At 41.2% G+C, this 20005-nt stretch overlaps 1 protein-coding gene across 1 annotated transcript; it reads right to left on the bottom strand.

Moving 5' to 3' along the window:
• Window positions 1-11892: 11892 nt before the first annotated feature.
• Window positions 11893-16827, bottom strand: LOC108681716 (putative GPI-anchored protein pfl2). Its single transcript, XM_018170778.2, has 4 exons — window positions 16096-16827; window positions 15106-15363; window positions 12794-12955; window positions 11893-12570 (listed from the first exon to the last, which is right to left on the bottom strand). The coding sequence occupies exons 1-4, from the start codon at window positions 16783-16785 to the stop codon at window positions 12253-12255; spliced, it is 1428 nt and encodes a 475-aa protein (XP_018026267.1). The 5' UTR covers window positions 16786-16827; the 3' UTR covers window positions 11893-12252.
• Window positions 16828-20005: the final 3178 nt, after the last annotated feature.

Here is a 20005-nt window from a genome sequence, read left to right as displayed (position 1 = left end):
TGGTTAAACAGATTGGAATACAAATAATAATAATAAAAATAGTAACATCATTCAAAATATTATTAAAGATCATAATAATAATGATAATAAAATAATAATGTTGCTAATATAAGAAAAATACCATTAATTATAACAAATAATAGTAATTTACTTGATATTGTAAGTAGATATTTTCAATGTTTTTGTTGTTCATTGCCCTTCAGTTCGTCGTCTTTGTCTATGAATTACTTCAGTTTTCTTTGCACTGGTCGTCATCCAACTCGTCTGTTCCAGAGTTCTTAGAACTTCAAACAGGCGGTGGCGCTTGTATCCTAAACTCAATCTTTAATAATTAGTTTATTTATCTCGACTTTAAAGTGCATATCAAATTCCAAAACTTCGCGCCAAGCATTTAACAAATTCTCAAAAAATTTTAATGATTTTTTTCTCGTTTCCTTCTTTCCATCCTTTTTTCCGTCATTTTTTCACTCTACGTTTTATTTTTTCAACCCAGCAACGCCTCCTTCCCTCTTTCTGACGTCACCCTCACTTGCACCCTTCCCCTCACCCCCATTCCCCTCCCTTGGTCCTCGAGGGTCATTTCCTTAGTAGCGATAATCTCAGTCGTAACCTCTCCCTCTTTCCTCTTCCCCTCTTCCCCTTCACCCCCTCCTCCCCTTCCCTTCTTCCCCTCTTCCCCATCTCCCCCTTCACCACCTCCTCCTCGTACACTTTAAACCTTTACCCTTTTTACAATACCATCATGTTTTACCTCTTCATACTTCATCTAATTCAATTCACTCTCTTCCTTCTCTTCACCTACGTTCCCTCTTCTCCCCTCACTTCCCTCTCATCTCCCACTCCTCCCTCTACCACACACTCCGCTTCTTTTTCTGCAGCTGTAGAACAGATGTAAGCCCAGGCTGCTGCAGATGTTGCAGCTTTACCTCTGCTGCAGCAGCGCGCAGCAGCCATTCATACACAAAATTAATATCTACAGCTGCGGTGAGAGCAGCAGCTGTATCAGCCACACAACAGCCGTATCAGCCATATAACAGCTGTATATCAGCCACACAGCAGCTGTATATCAGCCACACAGCAGCTGTATCAGCCACACAACAGCTGTATCAGCCACACAGCAGCTGTATCAGCCATATAACAGCTGAACGAAGAAGTGTTGTTGGTTAGGATTGTAATAGGATTTAGTTACGACAGAATCGTTGTCGTAAGGACTGATCATTCAATTTAAAGTAAAACTATTCCTACCAGAATCCTGGCTTGCCCACAGCTGGTCAAATGCAATTCCTCACTGACTTGCATATCAAGTTTTTTTGTAAACTTTAATGGAGCGAATGACATGAAATTCAGTTCCACATCTTAACTATTAAAGTCTTCAAATTGCTACGAGTAATGAATTGAATATCATACAAATTTTCCGCAGGAATAGCCTTCCACGGAAAAAAATTAACAGAATTTTTTACTCGTCTGCATCACCGAAACACTACAGCTGCTGACTGAATATATTCAACCCAAACTAAACTATATTCGAATTAACTAAACTGAACTTTACACAGGCACAACGAAATGAACTCGCTAATTTGTTTTCATTCCTGGACGGTCAGAGTGTTCCTTAAAATCATGTGTTTTTACGACAAGTCCGAGGGTAGGCCTAGCGAGGCTGACAAAATTCAAGCTCACGTCTAAAGCTGGAAGCAAAGTGTGTCTATGCAAACCAAAAGGCTCGCTTTGGCCGGCCTAGTTACTGGCGCGGAATTGGATAGCCGCGCGCTGCCCAAAGAAGATTCATGCGCGGCCGCCATGTTGTTTTTTGGCGGCAATCGTGCCGGTGCATCGAACGCTACCATCTTTGATGACCGCTGAACGAGCTGAAACATCGCTTTGCGACACCTAAATTTGAGCAGCCATAATGCTATAACCGCAGTTTCGTGCCTTTCATGTAAATTTGCATTTTATAGTCGAAAAAAGAAAGCCCGAGACTCGAAACCGGGATTGGTTAGGCTTTCGACTGTGAAGTTCGGGTTCTTCGAGTACAGAGTATGAAGCTGAAATGCAAATAAGCTTGGTTGTTCATCCAGTTCATACTTTATTATGAAAGATTGCGTTCAATTTAGTAACATTTTTAGGCACATACCTCATCGCTGCTACAATTCCTGTATTTTTGTTCAAGGCGTTCCGAGGTTAATGGCTAATCGCAAATTCAGGTATAAATTCAACCACCAATTGGCTTCATATGCTGCGTTAAAGTCGAACTTGAAATACGCCCAAAAATCTTTCTCTGACCACACCTTTTCAGTTTCTTAACCCACCATTCCACTCATGTCACGTCACAAGCCACTGCTATTAGCCTTCCACCACTCTCGTCTTTACCAACTAAGTACTTCAGCCCACCACATCTTATTCCCTCATCCCTTCACCACATCTCACCTCATCCCACAATCCTCTCTCCCCACCACCACTTCTCCCCCTCTTCCACCTCCCCCCGCAGGAGTTATCTCTGATTTACTGGACCTCGCGCGACGCGGTCTTATGAATAATATTAAGATAGCCGCTACTGCCCCTCCCCCCCCTCCTGCCCCCCATCCTGTTGTCCCCCACCCCTCCCCCCTCACACTTATAGCTTACTTGACCATACAATTACGGAGGAGAGGAGGGGAGGAAAACCCCACTGGGGAGCGGAGGGGCGAGCAAGAACTACCAATTGAAATTTCATAAATACTCAAATAAAATTATGGAACTATTTAGGAAATACAACTACTATATAGCAAATCTTTTAGGGTGAAGGAATACCAGGAGTAGAAGTAAAATAAACATTAAATACAAGAAAAAACAAATGCAGTATTAGAATCAAAAAATTGTATAAAAGTACGGGGAAAATAAAAAAGAATATACATTAAATTTCACAATTGAGGAAACTTAGTTTAGGAATTAATATAAATAGAAATTAAATTAATTAAGTTAGAATTAATAGAAATTAATAATAGCCGGCGCCATGGATACATGCAAGATCTCGTAGAGCATCTATTGTGTTGGCCCGTCTTCGAGTTGGACACGCTGGGGTAAATGCCTACTTGCACCGCTTTTCAATGATATAGACATATAGTGAATGATATAGACATATAGTGAATGATATAGACATTGCAGTGGTGCAACATTGCAATGTTGCTCCACTGTGTAACACTTGCAATGTTGATGAAACCATTGACCACTTTCTACTTGAATGTACTGCCCGATATGATAATGCTCGCCAACTTATGAGAAGGACTTTGCAAAATATTGGCATACAGACTGTAGCATCTTATTCGTTACGAAGGATTTGAAAAACGCGACTTTTCGTACTTTCTTATTAAAATCGGTTTCTGCGAAACAAACAAAACAATTGGGAACATTAGTAAAAATTAGTATTACACATGTGGTAACTAAGCTAAGTAAAACACTTTATTTCGACTATGAACACATTGATCTTAAAATCGCAGGTAAATATTCAGTGCACGATTCCTGATTAAAATACGTACCAACTATTTCCCTCAACCAGGTAAGTCGAGAGCCAGCATCGAACTGAATCATAACCGTTGGTTAAAATCGACTATAGCTATGCTGCGCATGGCACACACGCGCCAGGCGGACAATATATTTGACGAAGTACCGTAAGAACTTAAAACTTAACACAGACTCGCGACGGTGCAAATCTTGCTGGGAAGGAGCGACCTCACAAAAAAGGAGCAGCACCTTGTGATCAAGGCCGTGGCCAGTATCACCCAAGTATGATCCTTTCACCCAAGGATCAGTATCATCAGTATCACCCAAGGCCAGTATCAATACGGCCTTGATCACCTTGTGATCAAGGCCGTAATCACCAATCATTCAACCATGGTAATCACCTATCTCACAAGTACCGGCCGGATGGGGACATTGTGAAGCTACAGCGCTGCCAAGTTAACTGCACTTGAAATCATAGAAACCAGTGACGACTAAGCAAATTTGAAAAGAAGCATTGAAATTGCCATGTCCAGGTGTGACAAGTGACCTGTTTGGGGTCCTTTACTGCACCTGAAAAAGATATCATCATCTAATGGTCAGATCAGGCTAAAATTTATCGTTTTAGCAGCTTTACAATGAAAAATATCAGATTTACTGTCAGAAACTTTACTTTTTATTTAAAAATTGTAACCATTAACTTAGAATGGATGAATGATGGTACAACGATCAATGCCTGAGACAACGCATTTCAGCAATGAAAATATTATTGAAATTTAGTGGACCATTCATCACTGAATGATTTAGTGAACCATTCATCACTGAATGGTTTAGTAAACCATTCATTGGTGAATGGTTTAGTGAACCATTCATCAGTGAATGGTTTAGTGAACCAATCATCATTTATCGTGCCAAATTCATCTATCAAACATCAAAATCTCTTGCTATCACTCGATATCTAAAATGGAAATAGACCGTATACATCTATGTTAGCGAGGACTATACTGTATAGCTCTATGCAGGTATATTGCAAAGAAATATGCTCTCATGTTCAATGAAATAAAACCTTTTTAGATATTTTTTGATCATTTTATGATGACAAGTTAAAAGTGTTATTGGAAAACAGGACGGGCGACTAGCGTAAGTCTATGCAGGCGGCTAGCGTAAGTCTATGCAGGCGACTAGCGTAAGCCTAAGCAGGCGGTTAGTATAGACCTATGCAGGCAGTTAGCGTAGGCCTATGCAGGCGGTTAGTATATGTAGGCCTATGCAGGCGGTTAGTATATGTAGGCCTATACCGGCGGTTAGTATAGGCCTATGCAGGCGGTTAGTATAGNGCAGGCGACTAGCGTAGGCCTATGCAGGCGGCTAGCGTAGGCCTATGCAGGCGGTTAGCGTAGGCCTATGCAGGCTGTTTACGGGCTTTCTAAGTCGCCGTAATTGGGATGAAGCCTCTCCGCTCTCCTCGCGAGCACTAAACCGCCCGTAAACCCCGACTTTGCATTCACTTCCCCACTGAGGTTTATATATCCTGGGGAGAGGGGACGGGGGAGTGAGGGGAAAGAGGGATTTGTATATCCTGGGAAGGAAGGGCGGTGGTTAAAAGGGATGGAAAGACGAGGGTAAAGACAAGGTAGAGAGAAGGGCAGGAGATGCTGCATAATATTGAAGTGACCGGACGATTATTGCCTCAAGTCAGAAGATGTAGATAATTTTTACCGTATATAAAAGGATGGAAGTTCTTTACCGTATCGAAGGCCAACCAATTCATGTAATTGGCTTTGACCAGTCAAGTTAAAGGAGGTACTCGCACAGGTTAAAACTTCCTCCTCTTCTTTATAGGCGTATGAAAGAAGCGAGGCCATTTCTAAGCCCGAAAAGCATCCATCACTGGTAGTGCGAACCACCAGAATAACCGTGTAATCCTTACATGCCTCCTCCACTTCAATTTATGAAAACCCTGCATAAAGTCAAATTTGGAATAAAATGAGTACTATATAAATTAGAAAGTGCGTCTATCATATTTGGCAAAGAAAAAGAATTGCGCTAGGTAATGGCATCCAAGGTATGATATACTACACCAAGTCTTATTGTATCGCCCTTCTTTATACGAACCTGTAGCAAAAGTGACGCCCACAAGGAATTTAACATTTTTAAAGCATCGTATGATTTCACGTTCTTCTAATCTCTGAAGTTCCTTCTCAGTTTCCTGCCTTCGAGTTCCGTGAAACCTGCGATTACATTGCTTGTTAGCGGGATTATACTTTGCACGTCAATAGCATGCTTGAGGGTAGACGTTATTCCGAGGTAGTCCTTAGGAAGGAATTAGCAGCTTCACGTTTATTCAGCATCCTTCTCACCTCTAGGTCCGGGTGATTAGTGAGATCACTATTTGCTGAGTAAAACATTTCCTTCACATTCATAGAGGCACAAATTTTTTTTCATCAACACTATAACAGTTCACTGCGCTGTTACTAACAATGAACAAACCTAACTTAGTTCTTGGCGTCACGGTAACTTCCACTGAGTTTCAAGTTAATCACTTCTACTAGACTAGAACATGTCGATCAACAACACTCGCCGTTGGAAACGCCCCATCGACATCTGAATCTTCCTGCGAATTAACAATGACCGAGCTACCATTGAAGGCTTTATATAACCAGATATTATCATCAATACTATTATCTCACAGTCTGGCGCGGACCAAGACGTGCGGGTTGGGATATAACTTCACCTATTCCCAGCTTCTCCGCAGGCACGGGACATGAGAGTTAAGGCTTCGTTGTCAGAGCAACCGAGACGGAGGTTTCATGCGGCGACGGCGAATAGCGAATTACACTATGAACAGTATCGACAATCATAGTAGTAATGGCGGTGTCAGCGTTGATTAGGCCGTCTAACCTGTCGTCGATTCTGTACGTCGCAGAACATTCACCGTTTTTTTTCTTTCACTGTTTGTTGCGGGTCTCGAACACGCTAAACTCAAAGCTTCAATTTTGCTGTGCTTAATTAACCGCCTTCCTCGCTGATTTTGACCAGGATTTTAGCAGGTCGTTTGGATCAAACGCATAGCTCACTGTCCTAATCTTGGTATACTCTGAACTGTAACCAATGGGCCACCTTCTATAATCAAGTTTCACCTCTCCAGGAAATCCAGTCCCAAGGCTATAGGCTAGTAATTGCTATTTATATTTGAAGGCACCTCTAGGAGAGTGAAGTTACATGCTTGAAGTTCTTTTATTTCGTCTTGTACAACAACATCCAGAGTTGGATTAAGCATGTTCGCCACCTGAATAATTACATGTGTATATATTAATCTCGTCCGGTTAAGTTTCAATTAGATAATTAATAACCATCCAGTCTCTTTCAGCCGCGTAACCAAAGTCATTGCGACTAATCCAGCGAGTCTCTTAACAAAATCAGGAAAAAAAATCGTCGAAATATTTGAGCATCGATGAAAGCACATACTTTTAGGTTAATAATAAAACGGTTTTAAAATTTATTATCTAATTACATCATTACGTTAGTCGCGTGTTAGGAGGCGAAGTCGACGCTCGTTAGTTCGATCGTAATTATTATTTGCTTAACCTTGCAGCTGTGCTGACTTCTTGTTTAAACCGTGTTAACCGTATTAATACCCTTGGCAAATCTTGCTTTTCTTCAACTTAATTTAAGTTTGTGCGAATGTGTTTTCATTTTGTTCAATTAAATTTCGTATTCGCGCTTCTATGTTCGCTCGTTTAGGTTTTTATTACACTGGGGCCATACTTTCAAAATTCGCCAAGTGAACGGAAGTACTTACGCTCTATTTTCTAGTCTATATGATTGGTGGATTTTGCTTGAAAGGCCGTCAATGATTGGCTGATGAACTTGCGATCTCTTAACTTTTGATGAACATGGCAATTTTTTTTGAAAGTATGGGCCAGGACCATGCATGCACGCCAGTGGTTGACCCCGTTGGGTTGTTTAGCTCTGTGGAGCTTCTGTGAATAAATTAACTTAACTTCTTATTACTTAACTTTTAACTTAAGCCTTGAAGCTTGGTTTGAACTTCGCATGATTGTATGTTTTTATTTGACACCTGTAAGTACGAACTTTCACACTTTTTACTATTTTCCCTCTTGTAGTTCTCATGGAGAACAATTGTATAGGGTCCTCGCAACAGAAACAAATAGGTTAGTTCTTTTGATTATTTTGCAAGTGTTATTATTGTTCTGATTTTATTTGAGAATTATACTGAAATCCATTGCGTTATACCTTGAATTATATATTTATAGGTTTAAACTGTTCAAATCTCATGCAGATAAGAATCCACCCAACCGCCTCTACTTTTAAATTGGTCTTCAATCCTGCGCTTCTGTTTATTCACCCTTGATGATTTATACTCTTGCCCTTATTTACCCTTTACCTACTTACTTTTAATTATTACGTTCTGTTTCCACCAGCAATATGGTGAGACTTGGAGAGAGAAAGAGACATTCAAACCTAAAACAGTGACTCATTACTTTGAATTTATATATTGTCTTTTTAACTTCCAATTTTCGAAGCAAAACTGATATCAGCATATTCTACTAACAGTGAGTTCCACATCGCGCTTATCGTTTCCCCCAGGCTTCGTTCTGTGAACCACTGTATTTTGCGGAACCACTTCAAATATAAAAGTTTCAACGGTTCCATTGTTCTTTAATTTCTTATTGTACAAAAATTCAATGACGTGTAATGAAAAGAGCGTTTAAATTAAAGTTTCTTTTGCGTAATGTGATGTTTGACAGTCCTTCCATCAAGTGATGGAGCGATTGTAGTTTGATCAAAAATTTTGTAGTTGAATATGGAATTTTCTTCGGCTTTATTTACTACATATTGTTGGTTTAGTACATTTTTATCATAGATTAGAGTTTAGACTATTACTTTTGAGCCTCTTTAAATTTTACTCAATTCTAATAGTAATCGATGACAGCCATTTAAGGCCTAATTAATGACTGCCTCTTAAGGCCTAATTAATTATTGACTGCTTTTCAAGGCCTAATCGGCGACTGCCTTTCAAGGCCTATAATCTGTGACTGCCTTTCAAGGCCTAATTAGTGACTGCCTTTTCAGGCCTAATTAGTGACTGCCTTTTCAGGCCTAATTAGTGACCGCCTTTTAAGGCCCAATTAGTGATTTAATAAACGTATTATCCACGCGCCTTTACAATAAATTTTTCTTTAAATAAAATCCTGCATAAAAAGCGTGGGGAAAATCACACACTTGCTCGCTGGGAACATTTTCGAAGCAAAACTGATATCAGCATATTCTACTAACAGTGAGTTCCACATCGCGCTTATCGTTTCCCCCTTGGCTTCGTTCTGTGAACCACTGCATTTTACGGAACCACTTCAAATATAAAAATTTCAACGGTTCTATTGTTCTTTAATTTCTAATTGTTCAAAAATTCAATGACGTGTAGTGAATAAAGCGTTTAAATTAATGCTTCTTTTGCGTAATGTGATGTTTGACAGTCCTTCCATCAAGTGATGGAGCGATCGTAGTTTGATCAAAAATTTTGTAGTTTAATATGAAATTTTCTTCGGCTTTATTTACTGCATATTGTAGGCTTAGTACATTTTTATTATAGATTAGATTACTTTTGAGCCCCTTTAAATTGTACTCAATTCCAATTGTAATCGATGACAACCATTTGAGGCTTAATTACTGACTGCCTCTTAAGGCCTAACTAATGACTGCCTTATAAGGCCTAATTAATTAGTGACTGCTTTTCAAGGCCTAATCTGTGACTGCCTTTCAAGGCCTAATTAGTGACCGCCTTTTAAGGCCTAATTAATTAGTGACTGCTTTTCAAGGCCTTATGGGTGACTACCTTTCAAGGCCTATAATTTGTGACTGCCTTTTAAGGCCTAATCGGTGACTGCCTATTCAAGTCTAATTAGTGACTGCCTTTTAAGGCATAATTAATGACTGCCTTTTACGGCCTAATTAATGACTGCCTTTTAAGGCATAATTAATGACTGCCTTTTATGGCCTAATTAATGACTGCCTTTTAAGGCCTAATTAATGAATGCCTTTCAAGGCCTAATTAGTGACTGCCTTTTAAGGCCTAATTAATGACTGCCTTTTACGGCCTAATTAATGACTGCCTTCTAAGGCCTAATTATTGACTGCCTTTTAAGGCCTAATTAGTGACTGCCTTTTAAGGCCTAATTAGTGACCGCCTTTTAAGGCCTAATTAGTTACCCCTTTTAAGGCCTAATTAGTGACTGCCTCGTATGGCCTAAATAGTGACTGCCTTTCAAGGCCTAATTAGTGACTTAATCAACGTATTATCCACGCGCCTTTACAATAAATTTTTCTTTAAATAAAATCCTGCATAAAAAGCGTGGGGAAAATCACACACTTGCTCGCTGGGAACAACCGTGTATTTTTTATATTTAAATTCATATATTGCCGTGGCATGGGTGAGGTCATTGCTATATATTGAACAGACGTGATTACATGTACGTCTAACTTACATGTACATGACCACTCAAGACATACACAACGTACATATGTACAACACTGCGCTAACACTGTACAAATATACAACACGCGCACACAGCGTGTGTGAACGATGGTGATTTTTAACTACACTGAACACTGAATAACTTAACACAGATCGTGAAATGTACAGGGTTTAATACGGGGATCCGGAAGCTGGGTATCGTGAAACTGGGTATCATGAAAAGGGATTCTTAGCCAGTATTCTTAAAAGGTATTCTTATATTTCAGGGTAGGTATCCTGAAATTAGATAATCTGAAGCGGAGTATCACCACTGAATTCGTGCATCGCGAAATTAGGTATCCAGAAACTGGGTATCCTAAAACTGGGTATCCTGAAATTGGGTTATCTTTCAACTGGGTATCCTGAAACTGGGTATCTGCAACTGGTTATCTTTCAACTGGGTATCCTGAATTTGCTTGCTCTAAAGCCTCAAAAAGTTTATTTTCGAGCATCAAGACCAGGAGTTTAATTATATTGCAATAATTGATCAGTTTTCTATGACAACGTGCATAAACTTACATGTACAGGTTAGGAACAGGTTACAGTAAACGTACACATGTACATGTTACACAGTGCGTATATTACACATGTATTGTACACTGATTGCAGACACACAAGGAACAACACACATGTATAACCAAAGTCATGGTATGTGTACACGATATAGATATATGAATATTCAAGCAATGTACAAGCGTCAAAAATGTTTTAGACTTGCGTAAATTTTACGCGGTAATAAAAAAATTTTAAATTTATTTTATTTTAAAATTTCCACCGTAATAAAACCCTGGTTTTGGATTGCCTGATACACTCAAATAAATGCATGAATCATGTTGTTCAAATAGTGATACATTTTGCTACCATCAGCACGAGCACGGAGAGGACGTAGCACTGATACGCCTTTTTACTTGGTCTAAACTGAGTCAGGAAGACTCACACAAGAGCTAAGTCTCATTCATTGATTAATAGTAGCGAATTAATATCATTAACCTAACCTCGACTGAACCCTCGTGTCAGTGGCGAGATTGAGCCTCTGATGAACCCACACATCAGTAAAGGGCTCAAGTTCCCCATAATTCAATTCAGCTTCTTTGGTATATTCAGGGTCTAGTCAAGTCAGAACAAGTCAAGAGTCAAGTCAAGTCAAGTCAAGCAATACAAAGTCAACCGTCAGGTCAAAGCATAACAATTGAACCGCCAAGACAAGTCAAGGCATAACAAACCAAATCCAGGCAAGACGTAACAAGCCAAGTCAAGTCAAGGCATAACAAACCAAATCCAGGCAAGACGTAACAAGCAAAGTCAAGTCAAGGCATAACAACAAGTCAAGCCAAGGCATAACAAGCCAAGTTTGACACAAGGCGTAAGTAAGCCAAGCGTCACGTAAAGCCAAGGCATAAGTCAAGTCGACCGCCAAGTCAAGTCAATGAACTTTTAAACCTCAAGTCGTCACAGCAAACAACGTGGTTTATTACAGCATAATATTCTATGCACGAGTAACGCATTCTTAACATTAATAACTAGACAGGAAATTCATATCCACGCTTAACATCTAATAATAAATAAATCTAATTATTCTAGTATTGCAACGTCGCCCGTTTTCTTCATGTTTAACTTGCTAGCGTAAATAAATTCCGACAAAATCTCATTCATTCTTTAGCGTACACTACAAACATAAGTAGGAATTAAACTCACACACCAACATTTATTCACCCTTTAACCCTTGCTCTTTTACCCTCACCCTTTTACCCTCACCCTTTAACCCTCACCCTTTTACCCTCACCCTTTTACCCTCACTCTTTACCTCACCCTTTACCCTCACCATTTTACCCTCACTCTTTAACCCTCACTTTTTAACTCTCACCCTTTTACCCTCACTCTTTAACCCTCACTCTTTTACCCTCACTCTTTAACCCTTACCCTCTAACGAAACCTTATTCCAGTCACACCACAGGTATGCAGGATATAGTACCAGTCATACCACAGGTACACATCATACCACTAATTTCCCAGGCATGCGCTTTACATGAGCTTCACACAAATATACATGAGAACCTGTGTCCTGCTACACGATCCATCGCATGGCTCCATTTGGCGGCAGGTTGGCTCCCATATGGGTTCACATGGCGCGAGGCCATGGCCCCACATAGCTCCATATGGCATGAGGCCATGGCCTCATTTAGCTCCATAAAACGTGATCCCTATGGCCTCATTTAGCTCCATAAAACGTGATCCCTATGGCCTCATTTAGCTCCATAAGACGTGATCCCTATGGCCACATGGTCTCCGGACACACGCAAGCGCTTGCACTTAGCACGGCGGTTCTTGAACCAGAACTGCACGTTCTTCGGTTCTAGTTTGGGGAACTTCTGGCGGTATGGCATGCGGTTGAGTTCTTCAGTGTACTTAAGGATGAGGTTGTGGCTGGGGTGAGTGTTGTGGTTGAACCACTGTTCCAACCGCGGGACTTCGGTTACGGGGTCTATGAAGGTTCGGTTACGTTTACGGCGTTCCTCAGGGAGGGACCCGTGACCCATGAGACCCCCGGGGAATGGGGGGACCTGCGGGGGAAAGAGGGGGAATTGAAAAATAAATGGAAGACAAGAAGGAACTTAAATCGTCGTGATTCAGGTTCATTTTTGGGTAGTACCCTCGTCATTTCCGGCTAAATGTTTATATCTTTCATTTGTAAGGAATTATTTTCCCAATTATTTAGTAAAAGCGGAATCAAACAATTTAGGTATTGGCAGTAATTATAATATAATTAAATAGTTTTAAGCGCACCTGAGGCATGTAGTGCGCCATGTACATCATGCTCTGCTGCAGGAGGGAGTTGGGCATGACGGGGTAGGGGGCGTGGGGGTGGAAGCGGTCCAGTCCCCCCACCAGGTGAGGGTAGGGGGGCAGCGTCAACCCCCCGTGTGACGGGGACAGCGTTGGAGAGTGCTGGGGAAAAAGAGGGGAAGCTGCGTTAATACTGAGTGCATAAAGAAAACTTTACCATTAACAAGTTGGCCCTTCATTATCATTATCTACCCTCATCATCATCCGGTCTTGTTATTGTCACTATGGTATCCACATTAGTATATTTGTTATGTGTTTAGGACGTAGCAGTCCGAAGCAACGCTGGATCGCAGCCTCAGTATTCTGCCGCCCTCAGTCAGGCGAGTCTTCCTCGCCGCTGATGTGTGTAATTACTGGGCAACTGCCCACAGTTGGGCCTGCTGATGCCCTCAGTTGGTCAGCTGATGCCGTCAGTTGGGTCAGCTGATTCCCTCAGTTGGGTCAGTTGATGCCCTCAGTTGGGCCAGTTGATGCCCTCTGTTGGGTCAGTTGATGCCGTCAGTTGGGTCAGTTTCAATCCTCTTAGCTCCTTTAGCATGATGCTAAGCTGTCTCGGTTCCACCACGGAACCATCCCACAGAGATTGAAATCTTACAACAGCTCTATTGCGTACTGCGGGTATCATGCACATGCAGTCTCCCTCTTCTCTCATTTAGGTTGGTCACTTTTGACAGAAGGTCTCACTTTCAAAGTCAGGGGCAATCCAGTTAATACTTTCTATGCGTATATAAATAAAAACCTCTCCCGTATCCTCTGCAGTGGGTACAGGCTCAGGCACACCAGTTTTCCCCAGTAGCCCAGCTCACTCATTTCTTGGATCCTTGACGTAAAGGTTCGTTAGACACCTTCCCATTGCCGTACTGCGTCGAGTGTGAACGGGGTTCAAAGCTGGCAGCAGTATTCAATTACAGGGATCACAAGGGTGTGTTCATCACACTCTTGTGATCATCAACGAAGAGTGTGTTCATCGGTTCCGTTTTTCTTGTTCTCAACGTCCGTAAAATCCACTTCATCTGTCGCCTGCCTTTTGTGGTTAATGCCGCTATGTGATCAGCAAACTTTACCTGAGTACTCATCAAGACTCTGAGACAACGTACAAGTTGCTTTTTTTCAATTTCAGCGCCGTTCGGTTCCCTTGGGCCCAGTCATATATTCCAGAAATATCGCTATGCACCCTCTCGCAGTTTGTCATGTCCGTTATAGCCATCAGTACCCTGGTAGCGCTCTCGAAAGACGATGTCGAGGCGTGACCCACTTCCGTATCTTTTTTCGGTGATGTGAATAAGGAAGATTTTCAGGCTACGTACCGTTCCCTAAGGTGCTCTGCTTTTTACTCTCGCCTAGCCTGATCTCGAGCCTTCAACAGCTAACAATGTAGCTTGTAGTCTGTCAGATAGGAAGTTGTGAACTTACTACAATAATTCACCTCTGACTCCATTAGTCTTAGTTTTTCGATGGGCACTCCAAATTCAAGCTTTTCAAAAGCTTTCGCAAAGTCAAAATACACCACGTACCTGCCGGTTTTTTTTTGAAGTTAGGCCATAATTTGGTGGTGATTCGCCAGTAACCTGGACAAGCGCGAACAATTTCGCCTGAAACCGGGTTGTCCTCTGCTATAAAGGTCAGCTTCCTCCATTCAATGTATCAACCTCCCGGCAATGACGATTTCCGACAGGTTGGTACATGCGATGTTAATGACACTGGTCTGTAATTTTGGGGTTTGTCTCTAGAATCCTCATAGTAGATTGGAGTTATTAATCCAAACTTGAGGTGAAACGGAACGTTTTCCTATTTCAAAGATGTTTTTCAGAGCACAGCCAGTGGGACCTTCAGTGCACCAACACATTTTTAGTAACATGACAACGTCTCCATCTGGCCTGGAAGCCGAATGTATAGGTCAATAATTATTGGATACCCCTCTCTATATTTGGTTTTCAAATTCAGCGTTCATGGTTTGAATGTTTGGACATCAGCAAGCAGCTTGTCATTGCTAGTAGAGAATAGGTCCATGGTATTGTGTTCTCTTGTTAGCACCAGCACCTGCTGACTAAGCATGGTTCCCCCTAGTAAATCGTAGTAGTTTTGTTGCCAAGTTGCCCCTAAGTATCCTGTGCGTAAAAGGTTAAAATATCCCCCAATCACAATATCCCCTTAATGTCTCTGTATCCCCCTTTTCACCCTTATTTATCTTTATCCTTTATCTCCTTATCCGATTTTATCAACTTTATCTCACTTTATTCTCAGTTTCTCACCTTTTCGTCGACGTTTGGCCCGCTGTCCCGGGACTTTGTCTCCTCATCGTCGCTGATGTCCACATCGCTGTTGTACGGAGTTTCGGTACAGCCTTCTTCGTCGCCGGTACCGTTAATAACGGTGCCGGTACAGCCCCCCTCATCCCCAGTACCGTTAATAACGGACTGGTCCACCCGCAGCCCCCCCTCGGTGGGGGAGAGCAAGTGGGAGGCGGGGGGCGAGTTCATACCCTCAGAGGGGAAGGATTCGTTCTCGTGCTGAGGGGAGCAATGAGGGGAACAATAATGATTGGGGCAATGCGAGAAATATTAATGATTGGAACAATGAAGGAAACATCAATGATTGAAGCAATGAGGGGGAAATGAATTAATGATAGCATCAGAAAAAACGAGGGGTGGACGGCAAACTGAGGGTAGCATCGATAAGTAAGAGAGACATGGATAGTATTAATAAAAGATAAATCGATTAACGAGGGCAAAATTCAATATAAGAAAATTATTGAGAGATTGGGAAAGCCCTGAGGATTTGTAGTTACTTAATATTGTATACAAATATTTCTAAAAATGATTACCCTAAACTAGGGATAACTAGGGTTGGAAAATGACACTTGGCGAAAACCACAATCACACTTCCTATTCCAATGATAACAGGTTTTGTAGAGTCAACATTCTGTCACCCAACAGGGCTTCACTGTTTGTTGGGTGATGATATAATGGAAATTTTATCACTGCAGGTAAATGACGTTGAAGCAACGCTGATTACGTGTTGATTTTGTTGAAAATACTTTTAATAAACATATTTCATCGCTACTTCAACGTCAGTTGCTTAGTCGGTCACCAACATGACGTCATCGGCACACGTCCTCTAAACAACGTTATTTACCAGGAACGATTAATCCACGTTATTCATCAACAACGTTGAATCAACGTTATTTCAACGTCAGTTGCTTAGTCGGTCACCGACATAACATCATCGTCACACGTCCTTACCTTCACCACGACGTTTGCCTCGTCTTCACCCTCGTCGTCCGTACGTTTCCGTTTTACCGGATGGCTCTGACCGGCAACGTTGCGTTGTTCTACCGGTTCCGGTACGGTATCCGGTACTTCATTACTGTCGTCTATGCCGTTATTTAACTTCTGCTCGTGCCTGGTTATCTTGCAACCGTTACTATCGAAGACGTTGCTAGCGGAGTTGTCGTTACCGGTACCGGACGCTAATTTCCCGGTACACGGGGATTTGCCGGTACCATCGGCATTTAAATTTACTGGAAACGATACACTAGACGATGATGATACCGAAGATACCGATGATCCGGAAGATCCAGAAGAGAAAGAACCCGTGGCAACGTAAGAATCTGGCTCAGCAGTTGCGCCGGTATCGTTTTCAAGCGTTGCGGTGCCGTTAACATTGCCGGTTCCACAGGCATCGGTAGAAGTAGGACATTGTTGCCTAGATGAGCTCAAGGGGTTAGGTAGATTGTCGCTCGTAGATGACGTCGAAGAATTCAGGGTAGACGAGCTTAAAGTTGAAGCGTTATAAGAAGCTGAGTTTGTCCGAAACGCGGGTAATGTAGTTTGGTTAGAAGTTGAACTATTCGAAGAAGAAGTGTTCAAAGTAGAAGAGTTGTGTGAAGTAGAAGTGTTTAAAGTAGATGTATTACTGGTAGACGCGTTCATGGTAGACGTGTTCAGGGTAGAATATTCCTCGGTGTCTGATAGGTCCTCTGTTCTTTGTTATGTTTAAAGGTACAACTAATGAGGAATGTATGATGTGAATAAGACGCCTATAGAATTATTCAATTTTAAATGAAACACTATTTTATAAAAAGTGTGAAAATGGGCCCATTGCCCCACCCCTGGGGCAATGGGCCCATGGGCTTGGGGCAAGGCGCCTACCCTTGGTCCCTATACCACAATTGTATATTTTTTGTTTAAAAATGGTAAGACAACACTTTACAGTTAAAATAAGAAAAATGTAATGAAAAATATGACATTCATTCATTTAATAACAACTTAAAAAATCATATCCTTAACTTGAAAACAATAAACTCTTGGCTTAAAAAATCTATCACTGACGTGAATAAAAAATATTTCATTGACATAATAATGTATATATCCTAGACTGGAAAAATACATCCTTGCGCTAAAAAATTCATCCTCGACATGATAAAATGTATCCTTGACTAGAAAAAATATATTTAGTTGATCAGAAAAAACTTCGTTCCAGCTTCGTCCATAATCCAGATATTATGTGCAGATAATTCGTACTTAACCGCGATTTCAGCCAAAACCATAAAAACTCATCAACTTTTGACTCATTGGTGTTGACTGAAATCAACTTTTGGCAGGGCAAGAGTCAAAAATTCGAGAAGGGGTCAAATACGCATAACTAGACACTAGAACCTGTTGCCTAGAGGCAGCAAATCAAAAAATCACGCAATATGAAATGTAATTTGTAATTAAAAAAGCAAGTCATAGTTTTGAAAAGGTCATTGAGACAAATCTAATGATTGTATAACACGAGACTTCACCATGGGCGCCTTGCCCCGTGACACGCGTGGGCCCGTTGCCCCACTAGGTATCATTTCAATTTATATCGTGTCATCATTTTATTTTAAAAGCTAATAGTCTAAACTTGAACTCAAAATTATCCCTATAAATATTACTTTCAAAATATAATTCACTGTAATTTCAAAAGCTTCATCTACAGTAATCGAAAATAGTTTTATTTAGCAGCAAAAAAATTTTATCTGGACTAAAACAGTTATTCACAAATAACCTAATAACGCAAACTCTTAGCAAAACGTAAATCCGTACACTTCACCCCAGTGAAACTGTCGACCGGCGGTAGAGAACACGGACCAATATCTGCCATACTTAGCGAGAAACCCGCTATGGGCCCATGACCCGCAGTGGGCTCGCTGCCCCATGTTACCCTACTACGGACAGTTAAACTTTACGTTAATAAAACCTACTAGTTCTATAGCTTTAGCGTCATAACTGAATTTTTTGTTAGTATAACTTCTTAATTATCACAGTATATTAAATTCTCATTTTTATTATACATCCAAAATAAATAAATAAAATTGTGCAAGCTGAAATAAAAAAGGGTTTTTCTATGCCATTCATCATTCATATGTCTGATATTTCCTCTTTTTGTCTTCACAGCTGCCGTTCTCTTATTTCATCTTAGAAATAGTTTTCCAAAGCTGACCATCATAATTAATGATTTTGTGAGCATAAGGACTGAGCATTTATCAGTAGAAGAAGAAAAAAAGAAAAGATGAGAATTCATCGGACTTTAAAAAGCATAACATTATCGATAAAATGGTATTTTTATTACAAAATATTGCAATATTTCTTAGTTTATATAATTTAGCTCATAATATAGATATAAATTGATTTATTAGCCTAAAAAAATTGGTTTTTGGCAGCAAAACTGTTCCAGTCTACTGATTCAAACCGCTACATATCAACATATAGATTACTTCGGCGGCCATTTTGAAAATCAGTGATTTGAAGCCTTTCCACCAATTATATTTTAGAGGATTTTTATATGTCTTTTCTGAGGCATTTCTGCATGTTATGGTGATGGAGAAAATTCTTTTGCAATTTGTTCTAGGTTGACCCCTTTTTTTCACTAGGTTTCCTGGACTATAATCTCAGGCGACTGTAAAGTCGGGAAGGAGATTCTCACTAGGGGCCATACTTTCAAAACTCGCTAAGTGAATAAATACGTACGTTCTAATTTATTGTCTATGATTGGTGGATTTTGCTCGAAAGGCCGTCAATGACTGGCTGATGAACTTACGACTTTATAGGCCCAGACACTGATTTCAGTCGGGTGGCCAAACAGAACCAAAATAAGTTTGCGCCGAGCGTAGCAACTATTAGGCCGAAGCCCGGGCGGTCCTCGAATTTGGTTATTGTTATGTTTACCACCTTCAGAAATAAAATGTCAACTTTTGATGTAATGATTTCCTCCCTTCCCCAGACGCAAAATAGATGTTCAAGACGTACAATAGACGTTCAATAGATGTTCAGTAGACGTTCAGTAAACGTTAGGTAAACTTTCAGTAAATTTCCAGTAAATATTCAATAGACGTTCAATAGATGATTAATAGATGTTCAATAGATGTTTATTAGATGTCCAATAGATGTTTAGTAGATGTTTAATAGATGTTCAAAACGTACAATAGACGTACCTTGAACCAGTAGACGACGTTGTTTACGTCGAGAGGCTTGCGTCCACGTCGCGACTCCAGCGCGTTCAACTCCGCAACATATTGCTGGATCTGATGGATATCATTACAGGGTGAGGATGATAGTAATGATAAACCAATATCTGGTGTTCATAATTTCAATCGGTGGATGTAATGATAATACTAGGTTAGCGTTTATAACTTGCAACCTTGGTTGTAGACTCACCCTGCAGCCTGGTGCTGGTTGTACCCTCACCTGCAGCCTGGTGCTGGTTGTACCCTCACCTGTAGCCTGGTGCTGGTTGTGCTCTCACCTGTAGCCTGGTTGGGTGCTGGTTGTGCTCTCACCTGTAGCCTGGTAGGATGCTGGTTGTGCTCTCACCTGCAGCCTGGTAGGGTGCTGGTTGTGCTCTCACCTGTAGCCTGGTAGGGTGCTGGTTGTGCTCTCACCTGTAGCCTGGTAGGATGCTGGTTGTGCTCTCACCTGCAGCCTGGTAGGGTGCTGGTTGTACTCTCACCTGCAGCCTGGTTGGGTGCTGGTTGTACCGTCACCTGCAGCCTGGTGCTGGTTGTGCTCTCACCTGTAGCCTGGTAGGGTGCTGGTTGTGCCCTCACCTGTAGCCTGGTAGGGTGCTGGTTGTGCTCTCACCTGTAGCCTGGTAGGGTGCTGGTTGTACCCTCACCTGTAGCCTGGT

This window comes from Hyalella azteca, unplaced genomic scaffold (assembly GCF_000764305.2).
Source record: "Hyalella azteca isolate HAZT.00-mixed unplaced genomic scaffold, Hazt_2.0.2 contig5737, whole genome shotgun sequence".
Taxonomy (NCBI): domain Eukaryota; kingdom Metazoa; phylum Arthropoda; class Malacostraca; order Amphipoda; family Hyalellidae; genus Hyalella; species Hyalella azteca.
Note: the sequence above shows the minus strand (reverse complement) of the source record. Positions and strands in the feature narration are given on the sequence as shown.